Source organism: Labrus mixtus, chromosome 23 (assembly GCF_963584025.1).
Source record: "Labrus mixtus chromosome 23, fLabMix1.1, whole genome shotgun sequence".
NCBI lineage: Eukaryota > Metazoa > Chordata > Actinopteri > Labriformes > Labridae > Labrus > Labrus mixtus.
In genome coordinates this window covers 16,676,299-16,702,657 of record NC_083634.1, presented here as the reverse complement: position 1 = coordinate 16,702,657, position 26,359 = coordinate 16,676,299, and the positions used below count along the sequence as shown (strand labels likewise).

The 26,359-nt window shown below is 40.7% G+C and overlaps 2 protein-coding genes across 2 annotated transcripts in view; both read right to left on the bottom strand.

Annotated features, from left to right (window-relative positions):
• The window catches only part of si:cabz01007794.1 (mucin-5AC), a 58,745-nt gene that overhangs the window by 19,348 nt on the left and 13,038 nt on the right, over nucleotides 1-26,359 (bottom strand). Inside the window, exons 5-7 of the transcript XR_009666735.1 lie at nucleotides 25,945-26,040; nucleotides 24,868-25,286; nucleotides 24,282-24,745 (exon numbers count right to left, since the gene is read on the bottom strand). The gene's annotated coding sequence lies outside the window, so the exon portion shown is untranslated. The remainder of the gene's footprint in view (nucleotides 1-24,281; nucleotides 24,746-24,867; nucleotides 25,287-25,944; nucleotides 26,041-26,359) is intronic.
• On the bottom strand, nucleotides 147-22,106 carry LOC132958938 (uncharacterized). Its single transcript, XM_061032015.1, has 17 exons — nucleotides 22,073-22,106; nucleotides 20,763-21,125; nucleotides 20,727-20,730; nucleotides 20,595-20,676; nucleotides 19,602-19,816; nucleotides 18,482-18,633; nucleotides 17,675-17,897; nucleotides 16,229-16,407; nucleotides 10,367-10,501; nucleotides 5,823-6,111; nucleotides 5,584-5,719; nucleotides 4,450-4,769; nucleotides 2,954-3,481; nucleotides 2,626-2,771; nucleotides 1,819-2,041; nucleotides 373-551; nucleotides 147-287 (listed from the first exon to the last, which is right to left on the bottom strand). The coding sequence occupies exons 1-17, from the start codon at nucleotides 22,104-22,106 to the stop codon at nucleotides 226-228; spliced, it is 3,270 nt and encodes a 1,089-aa protein (XP_060887998.1). The 3' UTR covers nucleotides 147-225.

Sequence of the window (26,359 nt, the reverse complement as noted above, 5' to 3'; positions counted from 1 at the left end):
TAGGTTCAGGCTCAAATCATTTGGGATCAATTCTTCTCTGATATTTAGCATTTTATTCTTATTTTTTATTTTTTTGTACTATCCTCCTTATTTGACAGGTGAAGTCTTGACTTGATTACAAACATTTAAAATGTATTTCCTCAATATGCTGAATGTGAGAAGATATCTCCTATAATTAGTTTAAGCCTGTTACTGCGCTGTAGGCTCTAATAGAACCCTAAAGTACTAGGTATGTGGGTTTTGGCGGCTGCTGTAGAAATACACTCTATGTGCTCCATCCTCGCCACCTGAGGCACAAAAACAGGAAAGTTTTATATATTCTGTTGGAATACAGAATGTGCGGATATTTAAGGTGTGAGGTGATACCCTCACCTGAATGGCAGATAAAGTTGAGGTGCTCCTCACACGGCCTGTCTTTCCACAGGAAGCTCTCTCCTCTGGCTACAGCTCCGCAGGCGTGACTCACACGTTGGGGGGCAGAATCGTCCTGCCATTTGGTAAAATCCATGGCTTCACCGGACATCCAGAACCAGCTGTCCCCCATTATCTGTCTGCCCAATCAAATGAACAGGTTTACACATTAAAGGTGCTGGCATGTTAAGGTCCCTTATGCTTTGTTCGGTCTCCAACACATCCTAGCATTTCAGAAGGTCTAACAAGCAAATGTGCTGAAAAAAAAAAAAAGGAAAACTGTGGCTTGTAATTTTCAGTTAGCGACAAATAGATTTCAGTTTGTTTCTAAGGTTATTTATTTATTTTTTAGGGTGTGGCTTCACTGAGAGCTGCTCCATGCAATTAGGGCACAAAAACAAAGGACACACAACATTTGACTTGAAGACCTGTGTACATTAGCAACATTTAAATGGATTAAGCCCTCTGATTTGGTTGAGGGAGAGAGCAGGAATCTGCCATTTGAGTCTTCATCAGGATGTAAATGACATTAAAATTGTTGTCCTCCATTTACCTGCCTGGTTCTGCTGTGGCATCGACTCACCAGCATCAAAATGGTGGTGAGAATTGTGGAGTGTCTTGTTGAATTCTGTGAGTTGGTTTTTGAGTGTGGCTGATTCCTATCTCTTTTAACCACCAAACGTTTCTTCACTTAGAATAATAGACTGTGTTGTTGCAAACTTAAAGGTCACATATTCTCCTCCTTTTCCAACCAGTTTAAATAAGTCTCAGAGGTCTCAAAAAACATGCCTGTGAAGTTTCTCAGAACAGGTTGTTTCAGTGTCTGTAGCTTTAAATGCAAATGAGCACTTTATCCAGGTTTGTTTTGAAACAAATCACAAAGCCTACCACCAGTACCACCAACCTGCTAAGGGACTACAGGTGGAATTAAGTCCATGGCTACAATCTGGTATACAGTATTTACATGTTAATGTTCATTAATGTGCACTGTCCCTATTTTGAAAGAAATAAATAAAACAGTGTTTGACCACGCCCCCTCTCTGTAAGGGCTCGATTGTCTTGGCCTCTCCTGCTCCATGCCCAGTTGTTTACGGTGAGAAGGCGGACTCAGAGGGCAGAACAAACACCTAGCTGTGGGTGTGTCACCCACCTGGGGGAGGGGTTACTGCCCTTTGTGATGTCATGAAGTCACAATATGTGACCTTTACATTATATCAGAGTACTATAAATGAACAAATATTTAAAAAAGGGACCTATGCAGATGGTAATACTTTAAAAACATTTTAAATTATGAGATTTAAACACTTGAAATTTTGAATATGAAAATCCAAGGGTCACATTTTATACAGCCGCCCGGAACAAGAGCACCAACTGTTTCCCCTAAACTGTCATCACGGACTGCCGTACCTGCGCAACCCCAGCCAGACATGATCTGTGAGCAGGAAAGAACCTCGGCTCAGAAGCTGCTCCACCTCGCTCTGCTCCTCTCGGCTCAGAATGCTCAGCAGGTCCCAGTAATGACGTCTGCAGTAGAGTAGAGCATCGGACCAGCAAAGCCGCTCACCCACCACCGTCACATTCCTGCCGTTCAACAGCATGCTCTCAGTCGCAGGAGGAGGAGGAGCGGTGTCTGCTGGCCAAATACATACTTGAAATACATTTTAAAACAGGCTTGTTTTGATGATTAATTTCCTCAGGAAGTTTTAGTCAATGATGAAATGCTGACAACTGACAACCAAAATTCGGGATTGGATCCAAAATGTCCCTGAAATGCTTTTACACTAACATTTTGTCTGATGCAACGAACCCTGGAGCCATTGAAAATAACCTTTAATTTGTGTATCTGGCCGACCCTTTTGGATAAAACACATCTTGTCTCTTTGCCAGGGGCGTGTCCAAAGAGATGGCATGGGCCCCCCCTAGAAATTTGATTGGCCACCCCAAAACAATTAATTGGCTATATGCCATATATAAAAAATAATATGCTGAACCGCCATGTTCACTTATGTGTGTGTTTATTCACTGCTGTGCTAGCTTAGTCTCAGTTAATTGCTTTCACAATCAGAAGGTAGCTAGAGAGAACTCCAATGATCCCCAACTAGCCTCGAAGTCATTGTTTGTTATTGTTGTATTGATTGAGAGGAATCTACATATTGAATCTTTAAATAATCAGGTCTTTTTTTATATTATGGACAAAAAGGGGAAGCAACATACCTGCCAAAGAAGCATACACTTCCACTTCACAGAGTGACAAAATCCTTGTCTGTCCCGGTAAGATCACAACCACGTAGCGACCTTCCATGTCTCCACAATGGAAAGTGTGTGTTAATGTACCTTCAACCGATGAGATAGTACCACATCTAATGGAGGAAGATGATGGAAATATTTGTCAGATTATATACAAAACTAAGAATTTCCATCACAAGTGGTGCTGCTAAGGCTTTCTAATGGCTGCTTGAGCGGAATTTAAGGAATGATAGTTCTATCGTGCTGCTAGACTGAAGCTGAAGAATGATTTCTTAAAGCGATAAGTCGCACTTACCTGGGGTTTTGGGCAACCTCGGTTGACGGAGAGTTCCCAATCAGGATCTCTGCCCCAATGAGCCTTTCAGGACAACAGTCTGGCCTGTTGAAGATAGTAACAGCACGAACCCTGTGCACAGCTAACAAGTCCAATTTCCACCAAGGAGAGGACTGGTTTGCAGTATGGGAACATAATCCAGTCATATCCCCATTTATAACATTGACTGCATGTACATTGTTAGCGTAAAGGGATGACTGCGTTGCTTTTCCGTTTGGGGCCACGTTTGCGAGAGGTTCCACTAAAGTGAGAAAAGTCAAGAAAAAGAGGAATGAACCCTTGTAGGAATTTTTGGAACAAACCAAAAAAAAAAAAGGCAAGTCAGTGACAGTTGTACCTGCAGGAGCGGCATACACCTCCACTTCACACAGAGTGAGAATCTTCATCGGTCCAGGGATAATCACGTTTACAAAGCGACCCATCACGCTGCCTCCCTCGCAGTAAAATGTGACTGTTTTACCCGCCCCGATGTGGGAGATGGAAGCACACCTGACAGTGGAAAGGAGTCAAAAGTCAGTAGGTTTTGGTCAACTTACAGGATTCTCAGTCAAACACAACATCAGAGTCATGAATGGCTCAAAGGAACTCCAGGAGAGTTACAGCTCATCTTGGAAAAGTACCAGCCAATGAATATGCTGCATTTTGTACACACTGCAAGTGTCCATTTTCAAAATCCCATGATGAAAATGCTGTCATTCAAAGCTATATGAGATGAAGAACAACACAAACGCTTGGTACAGAAAGTAGCACTGTTGCAACCTTCTTCAGTGTGGCAAATGCTGCTCAGGAGGGCACCTTGTGTGACCAGTGTAGGTCGATACATGTGGGTACGGTTCAATTAAAGTATCCTGATATGGAGGTTTCGACCATCACCCTAGCCATAGCAATAGTTATGCTAGATTGCTATCATGTTCCATATGATATGGCCTGGCTAACTGCATAACAGCAAAATGAATGAATAAATAAGTAGCATCAAGCTTTCCAAAAATATGAATTAAAGATACAGTAAACCCTTTTCCTTGATGTAACAAAGTGAAATGGATGAAAACATCAACGAAGTCAAACATGACCGCACGTGGTTTATTCTGCAAGTTTGCAGATGAATCCTGGCGTTTGGTTAAGACTTCAAAGTCATGTAAAGTGTGCAGGGATTGGTTGAATTTCGCGAGGTTGACAACATTACAACTCCCCTTGAGGGAGTTCATTCCTGTCTTAACGTTTCCCATGAGCACTGAAGAATGTTTAACATAATCGCTGGAGAGAAATATCTGAACTTTTACAGCTTCTCCTGAATAATACGCCTTGCTGGGCGATTAGCGATAGAGCAGCTTCTATTTTGGTTTCTGGCTATGCACAAAGAAAGTTATATATGCCAGATAAAAGAATATATTAGTCTGATAGTGATTAAAAAATTAAATTGACATTGATACTGAATGCTCCCTTATTATGGTCTTTACTTGGGGTTGTCATTTCCGTTGTTCTCTGCTGAGTTCCCGATTCGGATCTCGGCTCCATCCAGCCTCTGAGCGCAGCAGTCTCCTCTATTGGTTACTTTGACAGATGTGACTGCGTGTGTTTCTCGCAGGTCCAACCTCCACCATGGGTTTGTCTCTTCTTTAGTGTGGGTACAAAACCCGTCACGGTAGTTGGAATTGCGTCGCCCATCGATGGCCTTGGACGCATAACCATTATGACTTGTTGAGGACTGGAATGTGTTGCCTGCTAGAGCCAGATTGGGTACACGATTTACATGAAACAAAGAAAGACAGACATCCTTCTTTACAATGATTCATTAAGTGCATACAAGTTTAAACAAGTGCTAATTGCAACAGGCAATCACTAATTGGATGGACGGGCAGGTGGACTTAAAAAACGTAGAAAAAACAAACAAAATAAATTGCTCATAAGTGATTGGTTTATTGCCAAAAATGTGTTCACAGTGACATTGATCTCAGACGTATTCACAAATTCAGTCTTATCATACTCAAACTTTGAGTTGAAATCCACAAATTGGCCAAATTTGATGAAATGTCACCAAGGCGTCACTGAGATTCAAAGTTCAAGAGAATGGGACTGATGATGGACAATTTGTAAGGCAGAATGCCTCCTGGATCCTGTCAAAGGTCTCATTGTCCCAAAAGCAGAAGTCTCAAGACTGAAAAAAATGTGAACCAAAAACACTAGGCCCATACAGGTTGATTTTTGTCAACTCGGGTAAATAACAACTCTCAAATTTATTCAACATTAAAAACAATGGGATTTACGACGGAGGATTAGGGCCATGTTAAAAAATATATATATTTTTTTAATTTCAAGATTAAACTCGTAAATTTACGACTTTATTCTTGTAAATTTACGACTTTATTTTTGTAAATTTACGACTTTATTTTTGTAAATTTCAGGAGTTTAATCTCGTATATATATATCGATATTTTTTCACATGGCCCTAATCCTCCGTCGTAGGGATTACCATTAGTTAGAAAAATGTTTTCTGTTACTGACTGATTTGAATATTCTTGGCCCTAGACTGAAGAGTTCTTGCACTCCAAAACTTGTTTGAATCATATGTACGTACCATTAGCATAATCTACAGGGAAAACTTGGACATCGCAGAGAGTAAGAGTCTTCTCTGTTCCTGGAAGAAAAACTGTGACGTAGCGTCCCTCTGTAGAGCTACATGGGAAGTAGAAAGTGCGTCCTTTGGGAATGTGGGAGATGATTGCACATCTGAGTTTGAGAAAAGGATCAGAAAAGAAAACACAAAGTGAGGTAGGCAAAAGCTTTTCCTTGTCCCAATGGGGGATGTAATATAGAAGTCTGCGTCAAGCACCTGGATTTTTTGGCACCATTGTCCTCCAATGAGGTTCCGATCCAGATTTCAGCACCGTCTAGCCTGTTTTCAAATTCATTTCTGTTGGTTATCATCACGACAGTAACTGTGTACACATTCTGCAGGTCCACCCTCCACCAGGGATTGGACTCTTGTTGGGTATGTGAGCAGGATCCTTTAGCAAAATTTGGGTCTCGGTTTCCATCAACAGCATTTCTGGCAGGACCACCAGGGTACGATGAAGACTGGTCTGCAGTTTGACTCAGAGCCACATTTTGCATAAGAACACCTAGTTGAGTAAACAAATATTCACCAGTCAAAAGAAACAACAAATAAATAAGCATAAATCAGCACAAAGCTTTCCAAAAATATACATAAAAGATAAAGTAAACATAATCCTTGATGTCTATACAGTAGAGTGAAATGGATCAGTATTTTGAACATCAATGAAGTGAGTTTAAAAACAAAAAGTTTACCTGCCAGTGCTCCAGATGTCATCATGAGGCAAATGCCTGTAAGGCGATTCGACAACCGAGTTAGAGATTTAGACTTAGACAAGACCAACAAATAGGATCACATCAGTCCAGTTCTGGAGGTCTTTACACCGGCTCCCAGTCTGTCAGAGAATCGACTTTAAAATCCTTCTGCTGGTTTATAATGTGATGAATGGTTTAGGGCCAAAAATACATCAGTGACCTTCTGATTAACTGTGAACCATCCAGACCGCTCGGGTCGTCTGGTACAGGTCTGCTCTCTGTCCCCAGTGTCTGAACCAAACACTGAGAAGAAGTGTTCAGCTTCTACGCTCCGTATATCTGGAAAAAACTCCCAGAAACATGCATGTCAGCTGAAACTCTCAGCTCCTTTGATTCAAGGTTGAAAACTCTTACTGCCTTTCATTCAATTTCAATTTAAACTCTGCACTGTAACTTTTACACTTGTTATATTTTTATTCTTATTTTATTATTGCAATTAATTTTAGTTTAATGATTCAGATTTTATTTTAACATACAGTTGTTGGGCCACGCAGGCTTAGGACAGTCAAACCATGGACTTGGGCCTTTGAGTTATTTAATGAGATCACAAAGAGGCCTAAAATGACTCTTTATCCCAGAATCCCCTGCGGTACTTCACACCTACGTGTGACGTAAAGGGGGCACCGGAACCTGAGGGAGACCCCACAGGAAGTTGGCCAGGTGACAAAACTCCGAGACTCCCCTCGTTCTACCTCTTACTATGCGCTGACTTGAAGTGCTCGGAGACCAAAGCTCACCTCCTGTTTCCTGCAACAATCTTCCTTTGTTTTAAGTTTTGGCGCGCAGGTAATCCGCGGCCGGCAGTGTTCCAAATTCCGAGCTCGGATTGTCCAGTGAACGCATCTCAGTTTCTCGGAGAGCGTTAGGCTATAACAGATTATCAGAAAGATAACGGTCTTATTCCGTCCTGCAACGAAAGGACATCAACAGACATCTTTCCCCTCGACGGAGAACCAACAAAGCCGCTCTTGCCGTAAGGGACCCTCGCCGCCATCAGACGCCTCTACACCAGGACGGACAGAAGATCTGTTTTATCGCCGGACTCCTTTTTCCTTCACCAATCGCAGGCAAAGCGATTCACAAGTGAGGCTTAATTAGGTCTGGGCAGAATTAGCTTTAGAGAGTGTTTTTAACAATTGTTTGATTGACGCAGAAACTGTAATTTTTATCTTTGTTGGACCGCTGCGTCCTGAGTTTTACCTGTTTAAAACTCTTGTTGTTGTTTCGGACCGCTGCGTCCTGTATGTGTTCAGCGTAACAGCGTTATAACCGGGTATTATTCTTCCGATCAGAAAGGCCAGTGTAAGCCGTATTAACTTGAATTCGGCCATTGGTTTGTTTCTGTGAATGAAGGGAATTACTCCGAGTTGTGGCGCGGGAGTCAGACCGTGATCCGGCCTCTTCAGGCACACATTTCTCTCCTCCTCTACGCTCCTCTTTTATCCTCTTTTCCTCCCATTTTCTCCCATTTTCGTCCGTTTTTCTAACACACACATATTCTCGGGTAGACGTACATCTGGAGACTAACTCCACCACCGCGCCATTACGCACATAGGCCATACACACACACACACACACAAACACACGCACACACACAAATAGAGAGATCCATACACTCGAGGCCATCCAGACGCCTCAGAGACACAGATCGTGTAGGGCCGAACTCGGTCCCTTTCAGACATTAAGGCCACATTAGGTCTTTGTTAGGTGTGCGCCATCGGAAAGGCGACCACGTGGGATGGAGTAATTTCCCCCCCTCTCTCTCTCTTTCACACACACACGCACACGCACGCACACACCCAGGTCTTTGTTAGGTGCGCCATCGTGAGCGACCACGTGGGTACGAAGTCATCTCCCCCTTTTCTTCTTCCCCCCCCCCCTCTCTCTCTCTCTCACACACACACACACACACACACACACACACACACACACACACACACACACACACGCATTCACACCCCTTCCACAAGCCTTGCTTGATAATGTTTGTTGCTTAGATTAGTTTATAATAGTTATTTGTTTGATTAAGTTCATTGATTTTGGATTGATGTTGCTTTGTTTAAATATATTCTGTTATAATTTAAGAGAGCAGTTGTTTGTGATTACTGGTGTATTTGCATTGTGATATAAGCTGGGTGCGAAGGCTTTGTGTACGGATTTCACGCCTTCAATTTATTAAATATACTTATTAATTATTAATAATATTAGTAATTAAATAACTAATTTGAGTGATATTTTGGTTATATTTCCCTGAGTACAGGGTGGTGCCCCAAAACGAGATTAAACATAGTTTAATGATATTTTATTTATATTATTAATAATTAGAAATAATTATTAAAGAATATAACCAAAGTTGACTTGATACAACCCCAGCAAATGGTGCCCCGTGTGAGGCCTTCAATAAACCAGCTTTATTGCACTGTAAATGCACAGTAATCCGAACTTAAATCCTAAAAGGGATCTTTCTGAAGAAAATTATATTTTCTTTACATTTTTGTTGTTTAAGCAAAGCAGACATCAAGCTGTGGCTTAGTTGTGTTGTATGTTGTTGGTTAACGGTTAAAGCAATAACTGTTGTCCCCTTTGTGTCCATACAACAATTGGACATAATGATGCAGCTAGTGTGACGTTCTCAATGAACTTGATTTGTTGCATTAATCCAGATTTTGATCCTGAAGTATTCTACTAAAGGATTGTGGTGCTCCTTGTTGTTTGAGAGCCATTTGGCCAGATGAGAGTGTAACCTCATCATTGTCGCATAGCCAGCTGTCTGAGAGGTGTGAGTTCCTCCCTTCCTTTGAGGACTTGAGGTGTGAATCCCCTCTCCTAGCTTCCAGAATAGACTGCAGTGATCAGTTGGGAAACCTAGATAAGATTTGCTCTGGTGTTGATCTAGCTTTGTTTAGCTTAGCGGCTTTCTTAACAGTAGTCCACTGTGGTTCCATTTTATCACGTAAAATGTGTACCAAGACCCTAGGTGAGCCGGGAGCTGAGACTCCTTTTGGATCAGACAACGCAGCACTGCAAGAAACTGTTGCCGGTCTGACGCACCTCTCCTTAGAGGAGATTGCCAACCTATATAGCTATTCAATTAGCATTAGTGATAAGAAGTTAGAGGAGCTAGTTGATCGTGTCAACCACCGAGCCAGGATCACCCCTAATAAAGACAGAATGTATGCAGAAGACATACATCAACCATGGGCCAAGGTTCACTGTGAATCAGACGATCCACCCCTTCAACACGTAGTTGCTAACCTTATCCACCTCCCTATAGAGCAGCTTGACAGTCTGAACTCCTACACCCTCAGCACATGTGAAGAGAAACTAAAGGGCTTGGTTGAATATGCAAATTAACCAACTGGGAAACCAACACGCACAATTTCAGATGTTCTAGGCGAAATTCTCCTCCTTTATCAGCGCAAATCAAATGTGCAGAATGAGATACACCGGGAACAGCTAGCCCGGGTACAAGAAGAAGGACAGATCCTGCGGGACGACTTTGAAAGAATGCAGGATAAACTAAAGACCTTGCAGGAAAATTGCATGGCCTTGCAGGAGGAGAATAAAACACTGTATGAAAGCAGCAAACTGGCCGAACAGAAGAAACGAAGTGACACGGTACCCAGATTTCAGGATAGGCAGATAAGTACTGCAGCCCCCATGTCAGCTGAGGAAACCTCAGACGAAGGATGGGAGACTGAGCCAAGCCCATGGAGGAGGGAGACAGACATGTTGAAGGATCTGGAGGAGAGGGGAAGATACCGCCGGGTCGACCCAGGCACAAAAGCGCACACGTCCTCAGACTACCCGGTAAAGAGCTGGGTGAGTAAAGATGAAGGACGCCACGCCTCCCCAGACCATGAAGCACCGTCATGGGGAAATGCCCCATGGCCCCCACGTTCTGCAATACGCTTTGAGCCAAGGGAACCCTCACCCCGCAGGAAGAGGGACTTCACACCCCCTAGAGACAGGGAGGAGGCACGGGTCCAATCGGGCACCGAATATTACCTGTCCCATGATAGACGGCCACGTCTGAGCCGAACACAAACCCCGCCACGGTTGCAACCGTACTACCGTGACAACCACAGGGCTTACGATTCGTCAGACGACTCGGACGGCCCTCGCCAGCCTTCGGGTCAGGGTCTGCGAACCAGGCAGATAGAACCTCAGGCCAAAGATCTGAAGCGTTTTGACCCAGATAGCCCAGATTCAAGTATTAACGACTACCTTAGAGAAGTCGACCATTGTCTCCTTGACCTGCCTCATGCGTCCTCACAGGAAAAACTGAAACGGATCTGGAAGACTACGGCTAGGAGTGTCCGTGCTTTCATGGGGACACTCCCACCAAAGGTCCGATCCTTGCAGAAAGGAAACAAATCTGTTAGTCAGCACTTACAAACTGCCAAGCAGAAAGTGTTGGACGTGTTTGAATTAATTCAGGGAGTACAGGTAAGCATGGAGCAAGACATATCGTCAGGATATGACTCCGATCCTGGACCAAGCCCCTCAAGAGATCAAACAACCCTGCTGAAAAAGCTCAGTAAAGAACCGAGCAGCCAGGACAACCCAAGGACTGAGGAAATAAGTCTAGTTTTCCCTGATTTTGACTGTGGAGCCCCACTCCTTGGGGAAACGCCCCAGTTCCCTGACAGCTGTGACACCCTTTCACACCTTCACAGGTTGGAATCACCACATGGGGGTGATATTTTGGTTATATTTCCCTGAGTACAGGGTGGTGCCCCAAAACGAGATTAAACATAGTTTAATGATATTTTATTTATATTATTAATAATTAGAAATAATTATTAAAGAATATAACCAAAGTTGACTTGATACAACCCCAACACAGTATTTTAGTGATTTTTACATTTTCTATTTTAATGTTTCTTTTCTTTCCTCTGTCATGATGCATTTTGACGTCTTGTGTGAAGCACTTTGAATTTCCTTGCTGTTGAAATGTGCTTTATCAATAAACCTGCCTTGCCTTAATGAAAAATAATAATTAAGTGCATTGTTTAAATTAACACAAACTTACCAATAGTGGGCTTAGTTTAAAATACTCTGACTCACCATTTAGGATCCAGATGTACTGACTCCCATTCATAGCTTCGGAAGCCGGCAAAGAGTCAAGGTGAAAATAATTTTAATAAAAAGACGATCAAGAGGGATACACATCAGTCACTTTGTAGACGTTCCCTCTCCCTCTGTATTTCCAGTTTACCCGTGAGCATTACCAACTACCCTATTTAATGGATATTCCGTCTTGCTACACAAGAATATGAAAATTGGAAATCAAGGAAGTTTGCATGACAGGCAAAACATCCAGATGGATAAACAGCCCATGCCTATTTAACCAACTTGGATTCTTAAGTATTCCTTGAAACAATGATTTCATCTCCAAACAAATTTGCTCAACATTTCCTTGACAATGAAATGTAAAACAAGCCTTCGTTTTTGGACTTCTTGTCATGGTTAAGGGCCATTTTGTACATTTTGTGATATTCCCCCAATGGAAATTAATTTGAGAGTTAAATAAAACAAAACAAAAAAAATGAATAATGCTAAAAGTTCAGATTAAACAAATGATGGCAAATGGCACTGAGGGGATTCTTTACTTCCTGGTCCAACAGGTCCGGCTTTATCAGCTGCAACACCATCGAGTCAAGAGTAGCATGCTCTCCCTGAATGAAGAGACGAATCAGAGAAAAATGGGTGATGACATCCCTGAGCTCAGAAATGTAGCTTCTAGCATGATATTTATGATACAATCTTTTTCCATTTCCATCTGTAAACAACTATCCACCAGGAAGTTATCCATGTTAAGGAGGGTGTTCAGACTTTTTACCCTGGGGCACTGACTTATGCAAAAGGTGGCATGGCGTATATACTGTATGTATCACTCCTCTTTTTTTTCCGTTTTTTTTTTCTCGCTTTCACATCTTTTAAGGGCTCTAAAGCAGGTTCTAAGACTTATAGATTGTTTTTTTTTTGTAACTATAGGACTGCTGGATTTATGTCCAATGAGTTATTTAATGCAGAGAAAAATGTTTGAATAAAGCGTTATCCTTTATCCAGGCAGCTGTTTGTTTTGAAAAACTCTCTCTCTTCTTTGGAAATAGTTTGGGGACGCTGACGCTCCGAAAAAAAATCATAGGTGGACACAGGGCCTTAATCTTCGAACGGTTAGAATCTTGTAAAAACAACCATGAATGCTTATCAACCCTGAAAAAAAAATGGAAATCAAATGAACCAATACCTTGTTTTCACCAGCAGAGGTCAGCAAATACAAATTTGGGGACCAGGGTCTGGTTATTTTTGTTTCCCACATCACTACGGTTGAGAAAGAACCTCATGAGTTGGTGTGACCTCTGTATCAATCTAGTTCCTGTGATGCCAGTGACACTTTATTCGGTCAAATTCAACAGCAGGTAGGTGTTCCCTTATTAAGGACCAGAGTTATTTTTGCTTCATCCCATGCTCATCGATGTGTTCTTGTGACACATGCTGTACAAGACAAGAAAAGTATGAATGTTGTTCCTCTTTCACTGATTACGGTAAAAGAACAAACAGCACTTCTGAAATATGTTGATTTTGTTATTATGACTAATATAATATGTTATTTTATTTTTGAGATGTGAATGTGTATGCTTGAACAATGGTGATAATGAAGCCATCACTGGCTGATGTTTGATTGTGTGTGCGTGTGTGTGTGTGTGTGTGTGATTGTGTGTGTAAATATGAAGAAAATATACTGCAAATGAGTTGTCGCTCATTTAGAATGCTAATATTGGTGAAACTGACTTTGCATTATATTAGAGTTGAGTTTTATTTTGTACATAATTTTGAAATAAATATGTAATGTCAAAATGTCTGAATCATCATTTGTTTAATCTGAACTTTTAGCATTATTCATTTTTTTTGTTTTGTTTTATTTAACTCTCAAATTAATTTCCATTGGGGGAATATCGCAAAATGTACAAAATGGCGCTTAACCATGACAAGAAGTCCAAAAACGAAGGCTTGTTTTACATTTCATTGTCAAGGAAATGTTAAGCAAATTTGTTTGGAGATGAAATCATTGTTTCAAGGAATACTTAAGAATCCAAGTTGGTTAAATAGGCATGGGCTGTTTATCCATCTGGACGTTTTGCCTGTCATGCAAACTTCCTTGATTTCCAATTTTCATATTTGTTTAGCAAGACAAATTATCCATTAAATAGGGTAGTTGGTAATGCTCACGGGTAAACTGGAAATACAGAGGGAGAGGGAACGTCTACAAAGTGACTGATGTGTATCCCTCTTGATCGTCTTTTTATTAAAATTATTTCCACCTTGACTCTTTGCCGGCCTCCAAAGCTATGAATGGGAGTCAGTACATCTGGATCCTAAATGGTGAGTCAGAGTATTTTAAACTGCACCCATTATTGGTTAGTTTGTGTTAATTTAAACAATGCACTTAATTATTATTTTTCATTAAGGCAAGGCAATTCAAAGTGCTTCACACAAGACGTCAAAATGCATCATGACAGAGGAAAGAAAAGAAACATTAAAATAGAAAATGTAAAAATCACTAAAATACTGTATGTTAAAATAAAATCTGAATCATTAAACTAAAATTAATTGCAATAAATAAAATAAGAATAAAAAATATAACAAGTGTAAAAGTTTCAATTGGAATCGTTTAATGAAAGGCATTAAGAGTCGGCCGATCCGCTCTGTCGTAATTGGTCATACCATATTTAAGAATTCATTAATTAGTTTCCCCCTCCATTTTTTAACTTTCATTGACAAACTTTGGTTTTCACCGCAATAATACAAGGCTCAGCAGGGCAACGAGAGTGAGTGCTGTCAGATGGGGCCCCTGAAGGAGGTCTCCTACTGTCATTGCAAAATTTCAACATTTTGTTGCCACTGCTTTGGTTTAAAGTTTGTTAGCCCTCAGGGGCTAACAAACTTGAAATTTTGAGATTTGAAATTATGTTTCCCAAAAAAAACCCAATCTCTTCTTCTCTTGGGACAATGCTGTAAAAAGTGCACACACAAACACAGACACACCCACACACATCATAAAGAACCAGTACATGTATGACAAGAAGAACGAGGTAAATCCCCGTCCAGCCCTGTCTCTGGGTGTGTCCTGCATCTCTGTCTCACTCAATCCTGCTGGAAAGAGAAGGCGTGAGCAGGTAAATCAGAATCACAGACACTCCTGAGGCTGAGAAATTCTTTATTTGATCCCTCTTCTGCTCCACTAGCGACTGCAGGCGAAATAACAGAGAGGTTCAACTTCACTTACACAGCAAGACACACAAGACACTTCTTGCATATTTTAACATCTTAAGACCCACAAGCACTTTATGTATAAATAGATTTATTCTAAAGGCTAACAACAGGATACATGTACAGAACTGTTACATCGTCTATTTATTTCAAAGCAAAATGAACTATAGTGATGTGATGAATATTGATATCCTTAAATCAAGTCTGAATTTCTAAACTACGAGACATCTCACACATTATACACCAGCTGAAGTGAAAGTTAAACTTAGCATGGGATAATAATGATGTCAAATTTCACACCTTTGTATGTTAGAAATATTGTAGTGAGTATAAATAATGAGTTTACAATGATTTTCAAATAGGATTTGAACTCAGTTTAAATGGAATCAATGTTAACAGTGATATTATATTTGGTCCAACACATGAAAAATGCAGAAACAGTAAAAAAGAGTTTAAGCTATAAAGGACGGATGATTTTATGAGATCACAGTGACCCACCAACCGGCAACCTCCAGAAAAATAAAGCCAATGCTGAAGTGCAAAATCTCCTCGAGTGTCCGCTTGAGGCTGACTCCAGGAAGTCACATACACACAACAGGCAAAAAAGGCATTTTTACAGCAGAAATAAAAAAAAAGAAAAAAAAGAAACAGATGATTGTCATTACTGGCACACACAGTACAGGGGGTTATTTTTTTTAAATAACTGCTCCATTTTGATCTTGAAAACGAGACGTGTTATCCATAGTTAGGCATGGAGCTGACATGATTGACAGGTGGGCGTGGTTTAACGGTTTGTCAAGAGGCTTAAAACCCACCTCAGCTTCAGCTCTCAACCTGTCGTCAGGTTGACTGAAAGTTAGACTGTCTTCATGTCGTCAGTCAGTCTTCACCCATTAATATTTACAGTCTTTTTACTGTATGTAACCCACACATTGCTTCTGAAGAGTATTAATGATGCGGCGCTTTTGTCAAATCCAAACGGCTGAGATTGTTTTGTGGACAAAGTATACTGAAATGTTATTCAAACAGCAGATTAAAAGTGGTTTAGGGAGTTTAAGAACCTTTCTTTGACTTATTAGTATTGGACATGAGGGAAATAAATGCAATTCAATTTTAAAAAACTGTCCAGGGGGTAATTAAAAAATGTAAGATTTTCTTTTATAACAAATTATAAAAAGTTAAAATGTTGAGAAAAAGTTGAAGGTTCAGTTTTGTTTCTAGGTTCAGGCTCAAATCATTTGGGATCAATTCTTCTCTGATATTTAGCATTTTATTCTTATTTTTTATTTTTTTGTACTATCCTCCTTATTTGACAGGTGAAGTCTTGACTTGATTACAAACATTTAAAATGTATTTCCTCAATATGCTGAATGTGAGAAGATATCTCCTATAATTAGTTTAAGCCTGTTACTGCGCTGTAGGCTCTAATAGAACCCTAAAGTACTAGGTATGTGGGTTTTGGCGGCTGCTGTAGAAATACACTCTATGTGCTCCATCCTCGCCACCTGAGGCACAAAAACAGGAAAGTTTTATATATTCTGTTGGAATACAGAATGTGCGGATATTTAAGGTGTGAGGTGATACCCTCACCTGAATGGCAGATAAAGTTGAGGTGCTCCTCACACGGCCTGTCTTTCCACAGGAAGCTCTCTCCTCTGGCTACAGCTCCGCAGGCGTGACTCACACGTTGGGGGGCAGAATCGTCCTGCCATTTGGTAAAATCCATGGCTTCACCGGACATCCAGAACCAGCTGTCCCCCATTATCTGTCTGCCCAATCAAATGAACAGGTTTACACATTAAAGGTGCTGGCATGTTAAGGTCCCTTATGCTTTGTTCGGTCTCCAACACATCCTAGCATTTCAGAAGGTCTAACAAGCAAATGTGCTGAAAAAAAAAAAAAGGAAAACTGTGGCTTGTAATTTTCAGTTAGCGACAAATAGATTTCAGTTTGTTTCTAAGGTTATTTATTTATTTTTTAGGGTGTGGCTTCACTGAGAGCTGCTCCATGCAATTAGGGCACAAAAACAAAGGACACACAACATTTGACTTGAAGACCTGTGTACATTAGCAACATTTAAATGGATTAAGCCCTCTGATTTGGTTGAGGGAGAGAGCAGGAATCTGCCATTTGAGTCTTCATCAGGATGTAAATGACATTAAAATTGTTGTCCTCCATTTACCTGCCTGGTTCTGCTGTGGCATCGACTCACCAGCATCAAAATGGTGGTGAGAATTGTGGAGTGTCTTGTTGAATTCTGTGAGTTGGTTTTTGAGTGTGGCTGATTCCTATCTCTTTTAACCACCAAACGTTTCTTCACTTAGAATAATAGACTGTGTTGTTGCAAACTTAAAGGTCACATATTCTCCTCCTTTTCCGACCAGTTTAAATAAGTCTCAGAGGTCTCAAAAAACATGCCTGTGAAGTTTCTCAGAACAGGTTGTTTCAGTGTCTGTAGCTTTAAATGCAAATGAGCACTTTATCCAGGTTTGTTTTGAAACAAATCACAAAGCCTACCACCAGTACCACCAACCTGCCAAGGGACTACAGGTGGAATTAAGTCCATGGCTACAATCTGGTATACAGTATTTACATGTTAATGTTCATTAATGTGCACTGTCCCTATTTTGAAAGAAATAAATAAAACAGTGTTTGACCACGCCCCCTCTCTGTAAGGGCTCGATTGTCTTGGCCTCTCCTGCTCCATGCCCAGTTGTTTACGGTGAGAAGGCGGACTCAGAGGGCAGAACAAACACCTAGCTGTGGGTGTGTCACCCACCTGGGGGAGGGGTTACTGCCCTTTGTGATGTCATGAAGTCACAATATGTGACCTTTACATTATATCAGAGTACTATAAATGAACAAATATTTAAAAAAGGGACCTATGCAGATGGTAATACTTTAAAAACATTTTAAATTATGAGATTTAAACACTTGAAATTTTGAATATGAAAATCCAAGGGTCACATTTTATACAGCCGCCCGGAACAAGAGCACCAACTGTTTCCCCTAAACTGTCATCACGGACTGCCGTACCTGCGCAACCCCAGCCAGACATGATCTGTGAGCAGGAAAGAACCTCGGCTCAGAAGCTGCTCCACCTCGCTCTGCTCCTCTCGGCTCAGAATGCTCAGCAGGTCCCAGTAATGACGTCTGCAGTAGAGTAGAGCATCGGACCAGCAAAGCCGCTCACCCACCACCGTCACATTCCTGCCGTTCAACAGCATGCTCTCAGTCGCAGGAGGAGGAGGAGCGGTGTCTGCTGGCCAAATACATACTTGAAATACATTTTAAAACAGGCTTGTTTTGATGATTAATTTCCTCAGGAAGTTTTAGTCAATGATGAAATGCTGACAACTGACAACCAAAATTCGGGATTGGATCCAAAATGTCCCTGAAATGCTTTTACACTAACATTTTGTCTGATGCAACGAACCCTGGAGCCATTGAAAATAACCTTTAATTTGTGTATCTGGCCGACCCTTTTGGATAAAACACATCTTGTCTCTTTGCCAGGGGCGTGTCCAAAGAGATGGCATGGGCCCCCCCTAGAAATTTGATTGGCCACCCCAAAACAATTAATTGGCTATATGCCATATATAAAAAATAATATGCTGAACCGCCATGTTCACCTATGTGTGTGTTTATTCACTGCTGTGCTAGCTTAGTCTCAGTCAACTGCTTTCACAATCAGAAGGTAGCTAGAGAGAACTCCAATGATCCCCAACTAGCCTCGAAGTCATTGTTTGTTATTGTTGTATTGATTGAGAGGAATCTACATATTGAATCTTTAAATAATCAGGTCTTTTTTTATATTATGGACAAAAAGGGGAAGCAACATACCTGCCAAAGAACCATACACTTCCACTTCACACAGAGTGAGATACTTCATCGGTCCAGGGATAATCACGTTTACAAAGCGACCCATCACGCTGCCTCCCTCGCAGTAAAATGTGACCGCTTTACCCGCCACGATGTGGGAGATGGAAGCACACCTGACAGTGGAAAGGAGTCAAAAGTCAGTAGGTTTTGGTCAACTTACAGGATTCTCAGTCAAACACAACATCAGAGTCATGAATGGCTCAAAGGAACTCCAGGAGAGTTACAGCTCATCTTGGAAAAGTACCAGCCAATGAATATGCTGCATTTTGTACACACTGCAAGTGTCCATTTTCAAAATCCCATGATGAAAATGCTGTCATTCAAAGCTATATGAGATGAAGAACAACACAAACGCTTGGTACAGAAAGTAACACTGTTGCAACCTTCTTCAGTGCGGCAAATGCTGCTCAGGAGGGCACCTTGTGTGACCAGTGTAGGTCGATACATGTGGGTACGGTTCAATTAAAGTATCCTGATATGGAGGTTTCGACCATCACCCTAGCCATAGCAATAGTTATGCTAGATTGCTATCATGTTCCATATGATATGGCCTGGCTAACTGCATAACAGCAAAATGAATGAATAAATAAGTAGCATCAAGCTTTCCAAAAATATGAATTAAAGATACAGTAAACCCTTTTCCTTGATGTAACAAAGTGAAATGGATGAAAACATCAACGAAGTCAAACATGACCGCACATGGTTTATTCTGCAAGTTTGCAGATGAATCCTCGCGTTTGGTTAAGACTTCACAGTCATGTAAAGTGTGCAGGGATTGGTTGAATTTCGCGAGGTTGACAACATTACAACTCCCCTTGAGGGAGTTCATTCCTGTCTTAACGTTTCCCATGAGCACTGAAGAATGTTTAACATAATCGCTGGAGAGAAATATCTGAACTTTTACAGCTTCTCCTGAATAATACGCCTTGCTGGGCGATTAGCGATAGAGCAGCTTCTATTTTGGTTTCTGGCTATGCACAAAGAAAGTTATATATGCCAGATAAAAGAATATATTAGTCTGATAGTGATTAAAAAATTAAATTGACATTGATACTGAATGCTCCCTTATTATGGTCTTTACTTGGGGTTGTCATTTCCGTTGTTCTCTGCTGAGTTCCCGATTCGGATCTCGGCTCCATCCAGCCTCTGAGCGCAGCAGTCTCCTCTATTGGTTACTTTGACAGATGTGACTGCGTGTGTTTCTCGCAGGTCCAACCTCCACCATGGGTTTGTCTCGAGGCTAGTGTGGGTACAAAACCCGTCATAGAAGATGGGATTGCGTCGCCCATCGATGGCCTTGGATGGAGGAGGACTTAAAAAACTTTAAAAAGAACAAACAAAATAAAATGCTCATAAATGATTGTGTTGCTGATAAAAATGTTTTGTGAGAGTTCACAGTGACATTGATCTCAGACGTATTCACAAATTCAGTCTTATCAGACTCAAACTTTGAGTTGAAGTCCACAAATTGGCCAAATTTGATGAAATGTCACCAAGGCGTCACTGAGATTCAAAGTTCAAGAGAATGGGACTGATGATGGACAATTTGTAAGGCAGAATGCCTCCTGGCTCCTGTCAAAGGTCTCATTGTCCCAAAAGCAGAAGTCTGAACCAAAAACACTAGGCCCATACAGGTTGATTTTTGTCAACTCGGGTAAATAACAACTCTCAAATTTATTCAACCTTAAAAACAATGGGATTTACAACGGAGGATTAGGGCCATGTTAAAAAATACATATTTTTTTAATTTCAAGATTAAACTTGTAAATTTATGACTTTATTCTCGTAAATTTAGGAGTTTAATCTCGAAATTTAAAAAAATTATAATTTCTGGATAGAGCTGGAAATCGGGGAGAGAGAGAGTGGGGTATTACATGCGGGAAAGGAGCCACAGGTGTGATTCCAACCAGGGCCCCCCCCCCCCAGAGGACCGCAGCCTCCATACATGGGACGCGCGCACCAACCACTGCCCCACCAGCGCCCCCTGATTTTAATATTCTTGGCCCTAGACTGAAGAGTTCTTGCACTCCAAAACCTGTTTGAATCATATGTATGTGCCATTAGCATAATCTACAGGGAAAACTTCGACCTTGCAGAGAGTAAGAGTCTTCTCTGTTCCTGGAAGAAAAACTGTGACGTAGCGTCCCTCTGTGGAGCTACATGGGAAGTAGAAAGTGCGTCCTTTGGGAATGTGAGAGATGATTGCACAACTGAGTTTGAGAAAAGGATCAGAAAAGAAAACACAAAGTGAGGTAGGCAAAAGCTTTTCCTTGTCCCAATGGGGGATGTAATATAGAAGTCTGCGTCAAGCACCTGGATTTTTTGGCACCATTGTCCTCCAATGAGGTTCCGATCCAGATTTCAGCACCGTCTAGCCTGTTTTCAAATTCATTTCTGTTGGTTATCATCACAGCAGTAACTGTGTACACATTCTGCAGGTCCACCCTCCACCAGGGATTGGACTCTTGTTGGGTATGTGAGCAGGATCCTTTATAAAAATCTGGGTCTCGGTTTCCATCAACAGCATTTCTGGCAGGACCACCATCAGGGTACGATGAAGACTGGTCTGCAGTTTGACTCAGAGCCACATTTTGCATAAGAACACCTAGTTGAGTAAACAAATATTCACCAGTCAAAAGAAACAACAAATAAATAAGCATAAATCAGCACAAAGCTTTCCAAAAATATACATAAAAGATACAGTAAACATAATCCTTGATGTCTATACAGTAGAGTGAAATGGATCAGTATTTTGAACATCAATGAAGTGAGTTTAAAAACAAAAAGTTTACCTGCCAGTGCTCCAGATGTCATCATGAGGGAAATGCCTGTAAGGCGATTCGACAACCGAGTTAGAGATTTAGACTTAGACAAGACCAACAAAAAGGATCACATCAGTCCAGTTCTGGAGGTCTTTACACCGGCTCCCAGTCTGTCAGAGAATCGACTTTAAAATCCTTCTGCTGGTTTATAATGTGATGAATGGTTTAGGGCCAAAAATACATCAGTGACCTTCTGATTAACTGTGAACCATCCAGACCGCTCGGGTCGTCTGGTACAGGTCTGCTCTCTGTCCCCAGAGTCAGAACCAAACACTGAGAAGCAGTGTTCAGCTTCTACGCTCCGTATATCTGGAAAAATCTCCCAGAAACCTCCAGGTCAGCTGAAACTCTCAGCTCCTTTGATTCAAGGTTGAAAACTCTTACTGCCTTTCATTAAATTTCAATTTAAACTCTGCACTGTAACTTTTACACTTGTTATATTTTTATTCTTATTTTATTTATTGCAATTAATTTTAGTTTAATGATTCAGATTTTATTTTAACATACAGTATTTTAGTGATTTTTACATTTTCTATTTTAATGTTTCTTTTCTTTCCTCTGTCATGATGCATTTTGACGTCTTGTGTGAAGCACTTTGAATTTCCTTGCTGTTGAAATGTGCTTCATCAATAAACCTGCCTTGCCTTAATGAAAAATAATAATTACGTGCATTGTTTAAATTAACACAAACTTACCAATAGTGGGCTTAGTTTAAAATACTCTGACTCACCATTTAGGATCCAGATGTACTGACTCCCATTCATAGCTTCGGAGGCCGGCAAAGAGTCAAGGTGAAAATAATTTTAATAAAAAGACGATCAAGAGGGATACACATCAGTCACTTTGTAGACGTCCCCTCTCCCTCTGTATTTCCAGTTTACCCGTGAGCATTACCAACTACCCTATTTAATGGATATTCCGTCTTGCTACACAAGAATATGAAAATTGGAAATCAAGGAAGTTTGCATGACAGGCAAAACATCCAGATGGATAAACAGCCCATGCCTATTTAACCAACTTGGATTCTTAAGTATTCCTTGAAACAATGATTTCATCTCCAAACAAATTTGCTTAACATTTCCTTGACAATGAAATGTAAAACAAGCCTTCGTTTTTTGACTTCTTAAAGTTTACTCAATGCAAATCATGGGTAAGGGCCATACAAACAATGTTGAATACTTCCAAGAGTTTACATGATGCCACAATATTGTCATACAAAGAAACAAATAGAGGCATAAAGGGGCTGAAACTCAAGAACAAAAAGCAACACTAACCCCAGTATTTTTCACCAATAATAGGGTAAAGGTCATCCCCTCCATTAGTCACTTTAAGCACATGTTTTTTTCTGATTATTTGCATTAACTGTCTTCTGTAAAATTATTTGTCAATGTTTAAAATAATTTTGGCGTTAAAAAAACAACATAAATAAATGAATATTATAATAACGTAGCCCATCTCCACCTGTTCAGTTACTAAAAGAACATCGATCAATTTACTATGCAGTGTAGTATGAACTCACAAGAAATGAGAAAATACAACATGTCCACAGTTTTGCTACTACTGCAGCAACAAATATATCCATGTTTGTGTGATGAGCAACATTGCACAGAACTTTGAAAAATCAATGTAATATTTTGTATATTTGGCGATATTCCCCCAATTTCATCCAATTAGTGATATATGCAACGGGGTGGGGGGGGTCTTTTGTATATTTTGTGATATTCCCCCAATGGAAATTAATTTGAGAGTTAAACAAAACAAAACATAAAAATGCAATAATGCAAAAAGTTCAGATTAAACAAATGACGATTCAGACATTTTGACATTACATATTTATTTCAAAATTATGTACAAAATAAAACTCAACTGTAATATAATGCACTGTGCAAAGTCAGTTTCACCAATATTAGCATTCTAAATGAGCGACAACTCATTTGCAGTATATTTTCTTCATATTTACACACACGCACACACGCATGCACACACACACACACGCACACACAATCACATATCAGCCAGTGATGGCTTCATTATCACCATTGTTCAAGCATACACATTCACATCTCAAAAATAAAATATCAATAATATATTAGTCATAATAACAAAATCAACATATTTCAGAAGTGCTGTTTGTTCTTTTACCGTAATCAGTGAAAGAGGAACAACATTCATACTTTTCTTGTCTTTTACAGCATGTGTCACAAGAACACATCGATGAGCATGGGATGAAGCAAAAATAACTCTGGTCCTTAAAGAGCCCATATTCTGCCCTTTTTGGGGTTCGTATATTTAATCTATGTACCTACTTTTGTACGTTCACAACAGCTAAAGTTTGAAAAAAGTGTCTGTTTTCATGTACTGCTCCTCCTTGCTCCCTCTACGCTCTGAGTCCGTCAGCTACGCTCTGCTGAGCCCACACTGCAGAGCCCCATGTGGGCCAAGTCTGCTCTAATTGGTCTGCCGATCCGCTCTGTCGTTATTGGTCAGTTGCTCAGCACGGTTCTCGGAAATGTCCCGCCTCTTTTACCATATTGGGAATGCAGCCACTGGCTCCGTCCGAGGGGAGCAAAAACATTAGCACCTTAGCTCTACTGTACTACCGCAGGCTACGGCATATCGTGGGCGTGCTACAGAAGTTAACGGGCGTGCAACATGAGCTGCTGGGCTTGCCACAACGAGCCAATGGGCTTAGATCAGTGATCTCACACTGACAATGACGTCACACTGGCAAATTTTTATTGAGGGGGGCTAGAACCGAGCGTTACATGCAGCTAATGCTACAGCTAACAGGAGGACGTAGGAGAAGCCGCGTTTCCGCGGACTTTGAATTTCTTCACATAGATGTGCCTAAACATGCACAGGACACTTGGAAAACACACTAAAGGGCAGATAAAACCAGAAAAAGCATAATATGGGACCTTTAATAAGGGAACACCTACCTATTCTGAAGGTCAATATGTAATAACAGAATTGATATTTCCAAGGAAGAGAGAGCTTTTCAAAACAAACGGCCGCCTGAATAAAGGCGCAGTTTTTTTCAAACATTTTTCTCTGCAGTATATAACTCATTGGACATAAATCCAGCAGTCCTATAGTTACAAAAAAACGAAAACAATCTATAATCTTAGAACCTGTTTTAGAGCCCCTCAAAGATGTGAAAGCAGTCAGAAGGCTATCTAAGAGTGACCACCCTTCAACTTTTTCATCTTTCTCGTGCAGTGAGTTGACACAGAATGAAGCATAATGCAAATACATTTGGGATTCCAGGGAGATTTTTTTATTTATATGTAGAGTTTATATGTAGCAGTAGCATTTTTTATATGATTAGGTGGGTAGTTGTTGTCTTGACATGGCTTTCCTCAGAGCACGGCCAGACAGAGGACACTCACAGTGATCAGCAGAGCTGTTGAGGAAGATGGAAGAGCAGGGGGAAAAAACAGGATTAGGCATTGTTCACATCTTACTCCTGGAATATTTTGGATAACTTTGCTTTCTTACGGATGTTACCATATGGCCTATGCTTACCTTGCGTGAGTGATTGCTGGAGTGTAATGGCATGGCTAGCAGTGGAAATAGAATCCAGTGCACATTTGATGCCACTGTAGCAGCCACACAACAAAGAGCATCAACTTTTACACTTGGAATACTCACAGGATCTTTTAACAGCAGTAAGCTAACAAAAAATAGATGTCCACACATTTCATATGAACTTTCAACAATCACAAACAGAGTCACAGAGAACGTGACTTTTATGTCGTGGTAACAATGTGATTCGTTTGCTTGTGCTTTCAGCTTCTGGTGCTGTTGGATCCGCAAGCACCCAATTGAGGAGCAATCCTGTTGACCTGGGAAATCCCAATGCCACAGTCACCAATGCGAATTCCCCCAACACCACCACCGCTACCATTACCACTGATGCTTCCTTTCACATTGTTTGCGTTGACCTACAGAGCATAGAAAGAAAACACATGTAAAACTGATATTGCTCAAGTCGTAGCATTTATGTGCACCCTGTTTGATTGAGTCAGTGTAACGATGTGATTTATAACCTAGAACTACAGAACATTAAAGGCTTTATATGCGTTTTTTTGATCCAGCGGATGTCGCCTTTGAGCACCAGCATGAAACCAAAACAACTCGCGGTGCATTGTTGTGTTAGCATGCTAATACTAGCGATCTTTATTATGCTCGTATCTTCACACTGCATGTAAATTTACCTGAAATGAGCGTGATCTAGAAACACAGTTAAGCAGTGAGTACAGTATGTTATTCTTCTTTTCTCTAGTCCCTCAATTAAACAACTTTTATACGCGAGGGGAGGAGTCAGCCGGCTGTCCCGGCGATGTAAACAAACTGAAGATATGACTTGGAAAACTCTGAAAACATCACAGACAGTGGGACTCGGGTGTTACACCCATTGTAGACAGTCATGACTCACAGAGTTATTTTCAGAGGATATACTTGATTTCTATTATATTTAAGTGTCAAAAATCGCATATAAAGCCTTTAAAACACTTTTGCTTAAGAGATCAATGTCATAAATTACATCATACTCTGAACAATTCTTTTGTCTAGATTAGTCTTAATAAAAGTAAAACTGACCGGAGTCTCTGTAAGCTGGCCATTGTTGAGGTTGGCGCCGAAGAATTTTACATTACCGTTGTTATTTGCACAAACATAGGTTGTGTCGTTTCCCCCCTGTAGAAAAAACAAACAGGAATGGTCAATACAATGTGTTCCACAAAGATGACTCTAAACAAACTGGTTTAAGGTATTTGCACAGTGAGTATTTTTTTCGGGTGTGCGTTTTTTGGATCAGTTATCTGATTAAAAAAATGCTACGCACAGAAACCTTGTAAACTGAGTCCGATGTGTTTATCGTTAAATGAATTGAGACATTTTGCATCAGTCATCGAGCAATGAAGATGATTGTCTGGTTCTTTCACTCCTTGAAAAAAAGAGAACACTGGGTCCGTCCAGTGATATCCTGCTAGCTATACTGGCACCTATGGAAGCC

Excerpts from the sequence above, each read along its gene's own strand:
- LOC132958938 (XM_061032015.1), bottom strand. The coding sequence starts at position 22,106 with ATGAATGGGAGTCAGTACATCTGGATCCTAAATG. Across the intron at positions 6,112-10,366 it reads GGCCGTCTATCATGGGACAG|GTGTTCTTATGCAAAATGTG; the intron begins GTAATATTCGGT and ends TTACTCAACTAG. Across the intron at positions 3,482-4,449 it reads AACGGAAATGACAACCCCAA|GTGTGCTTCCATCTCCCACA; the intron begins GTAAAGACCATA and ends TTCCACTGTCAG.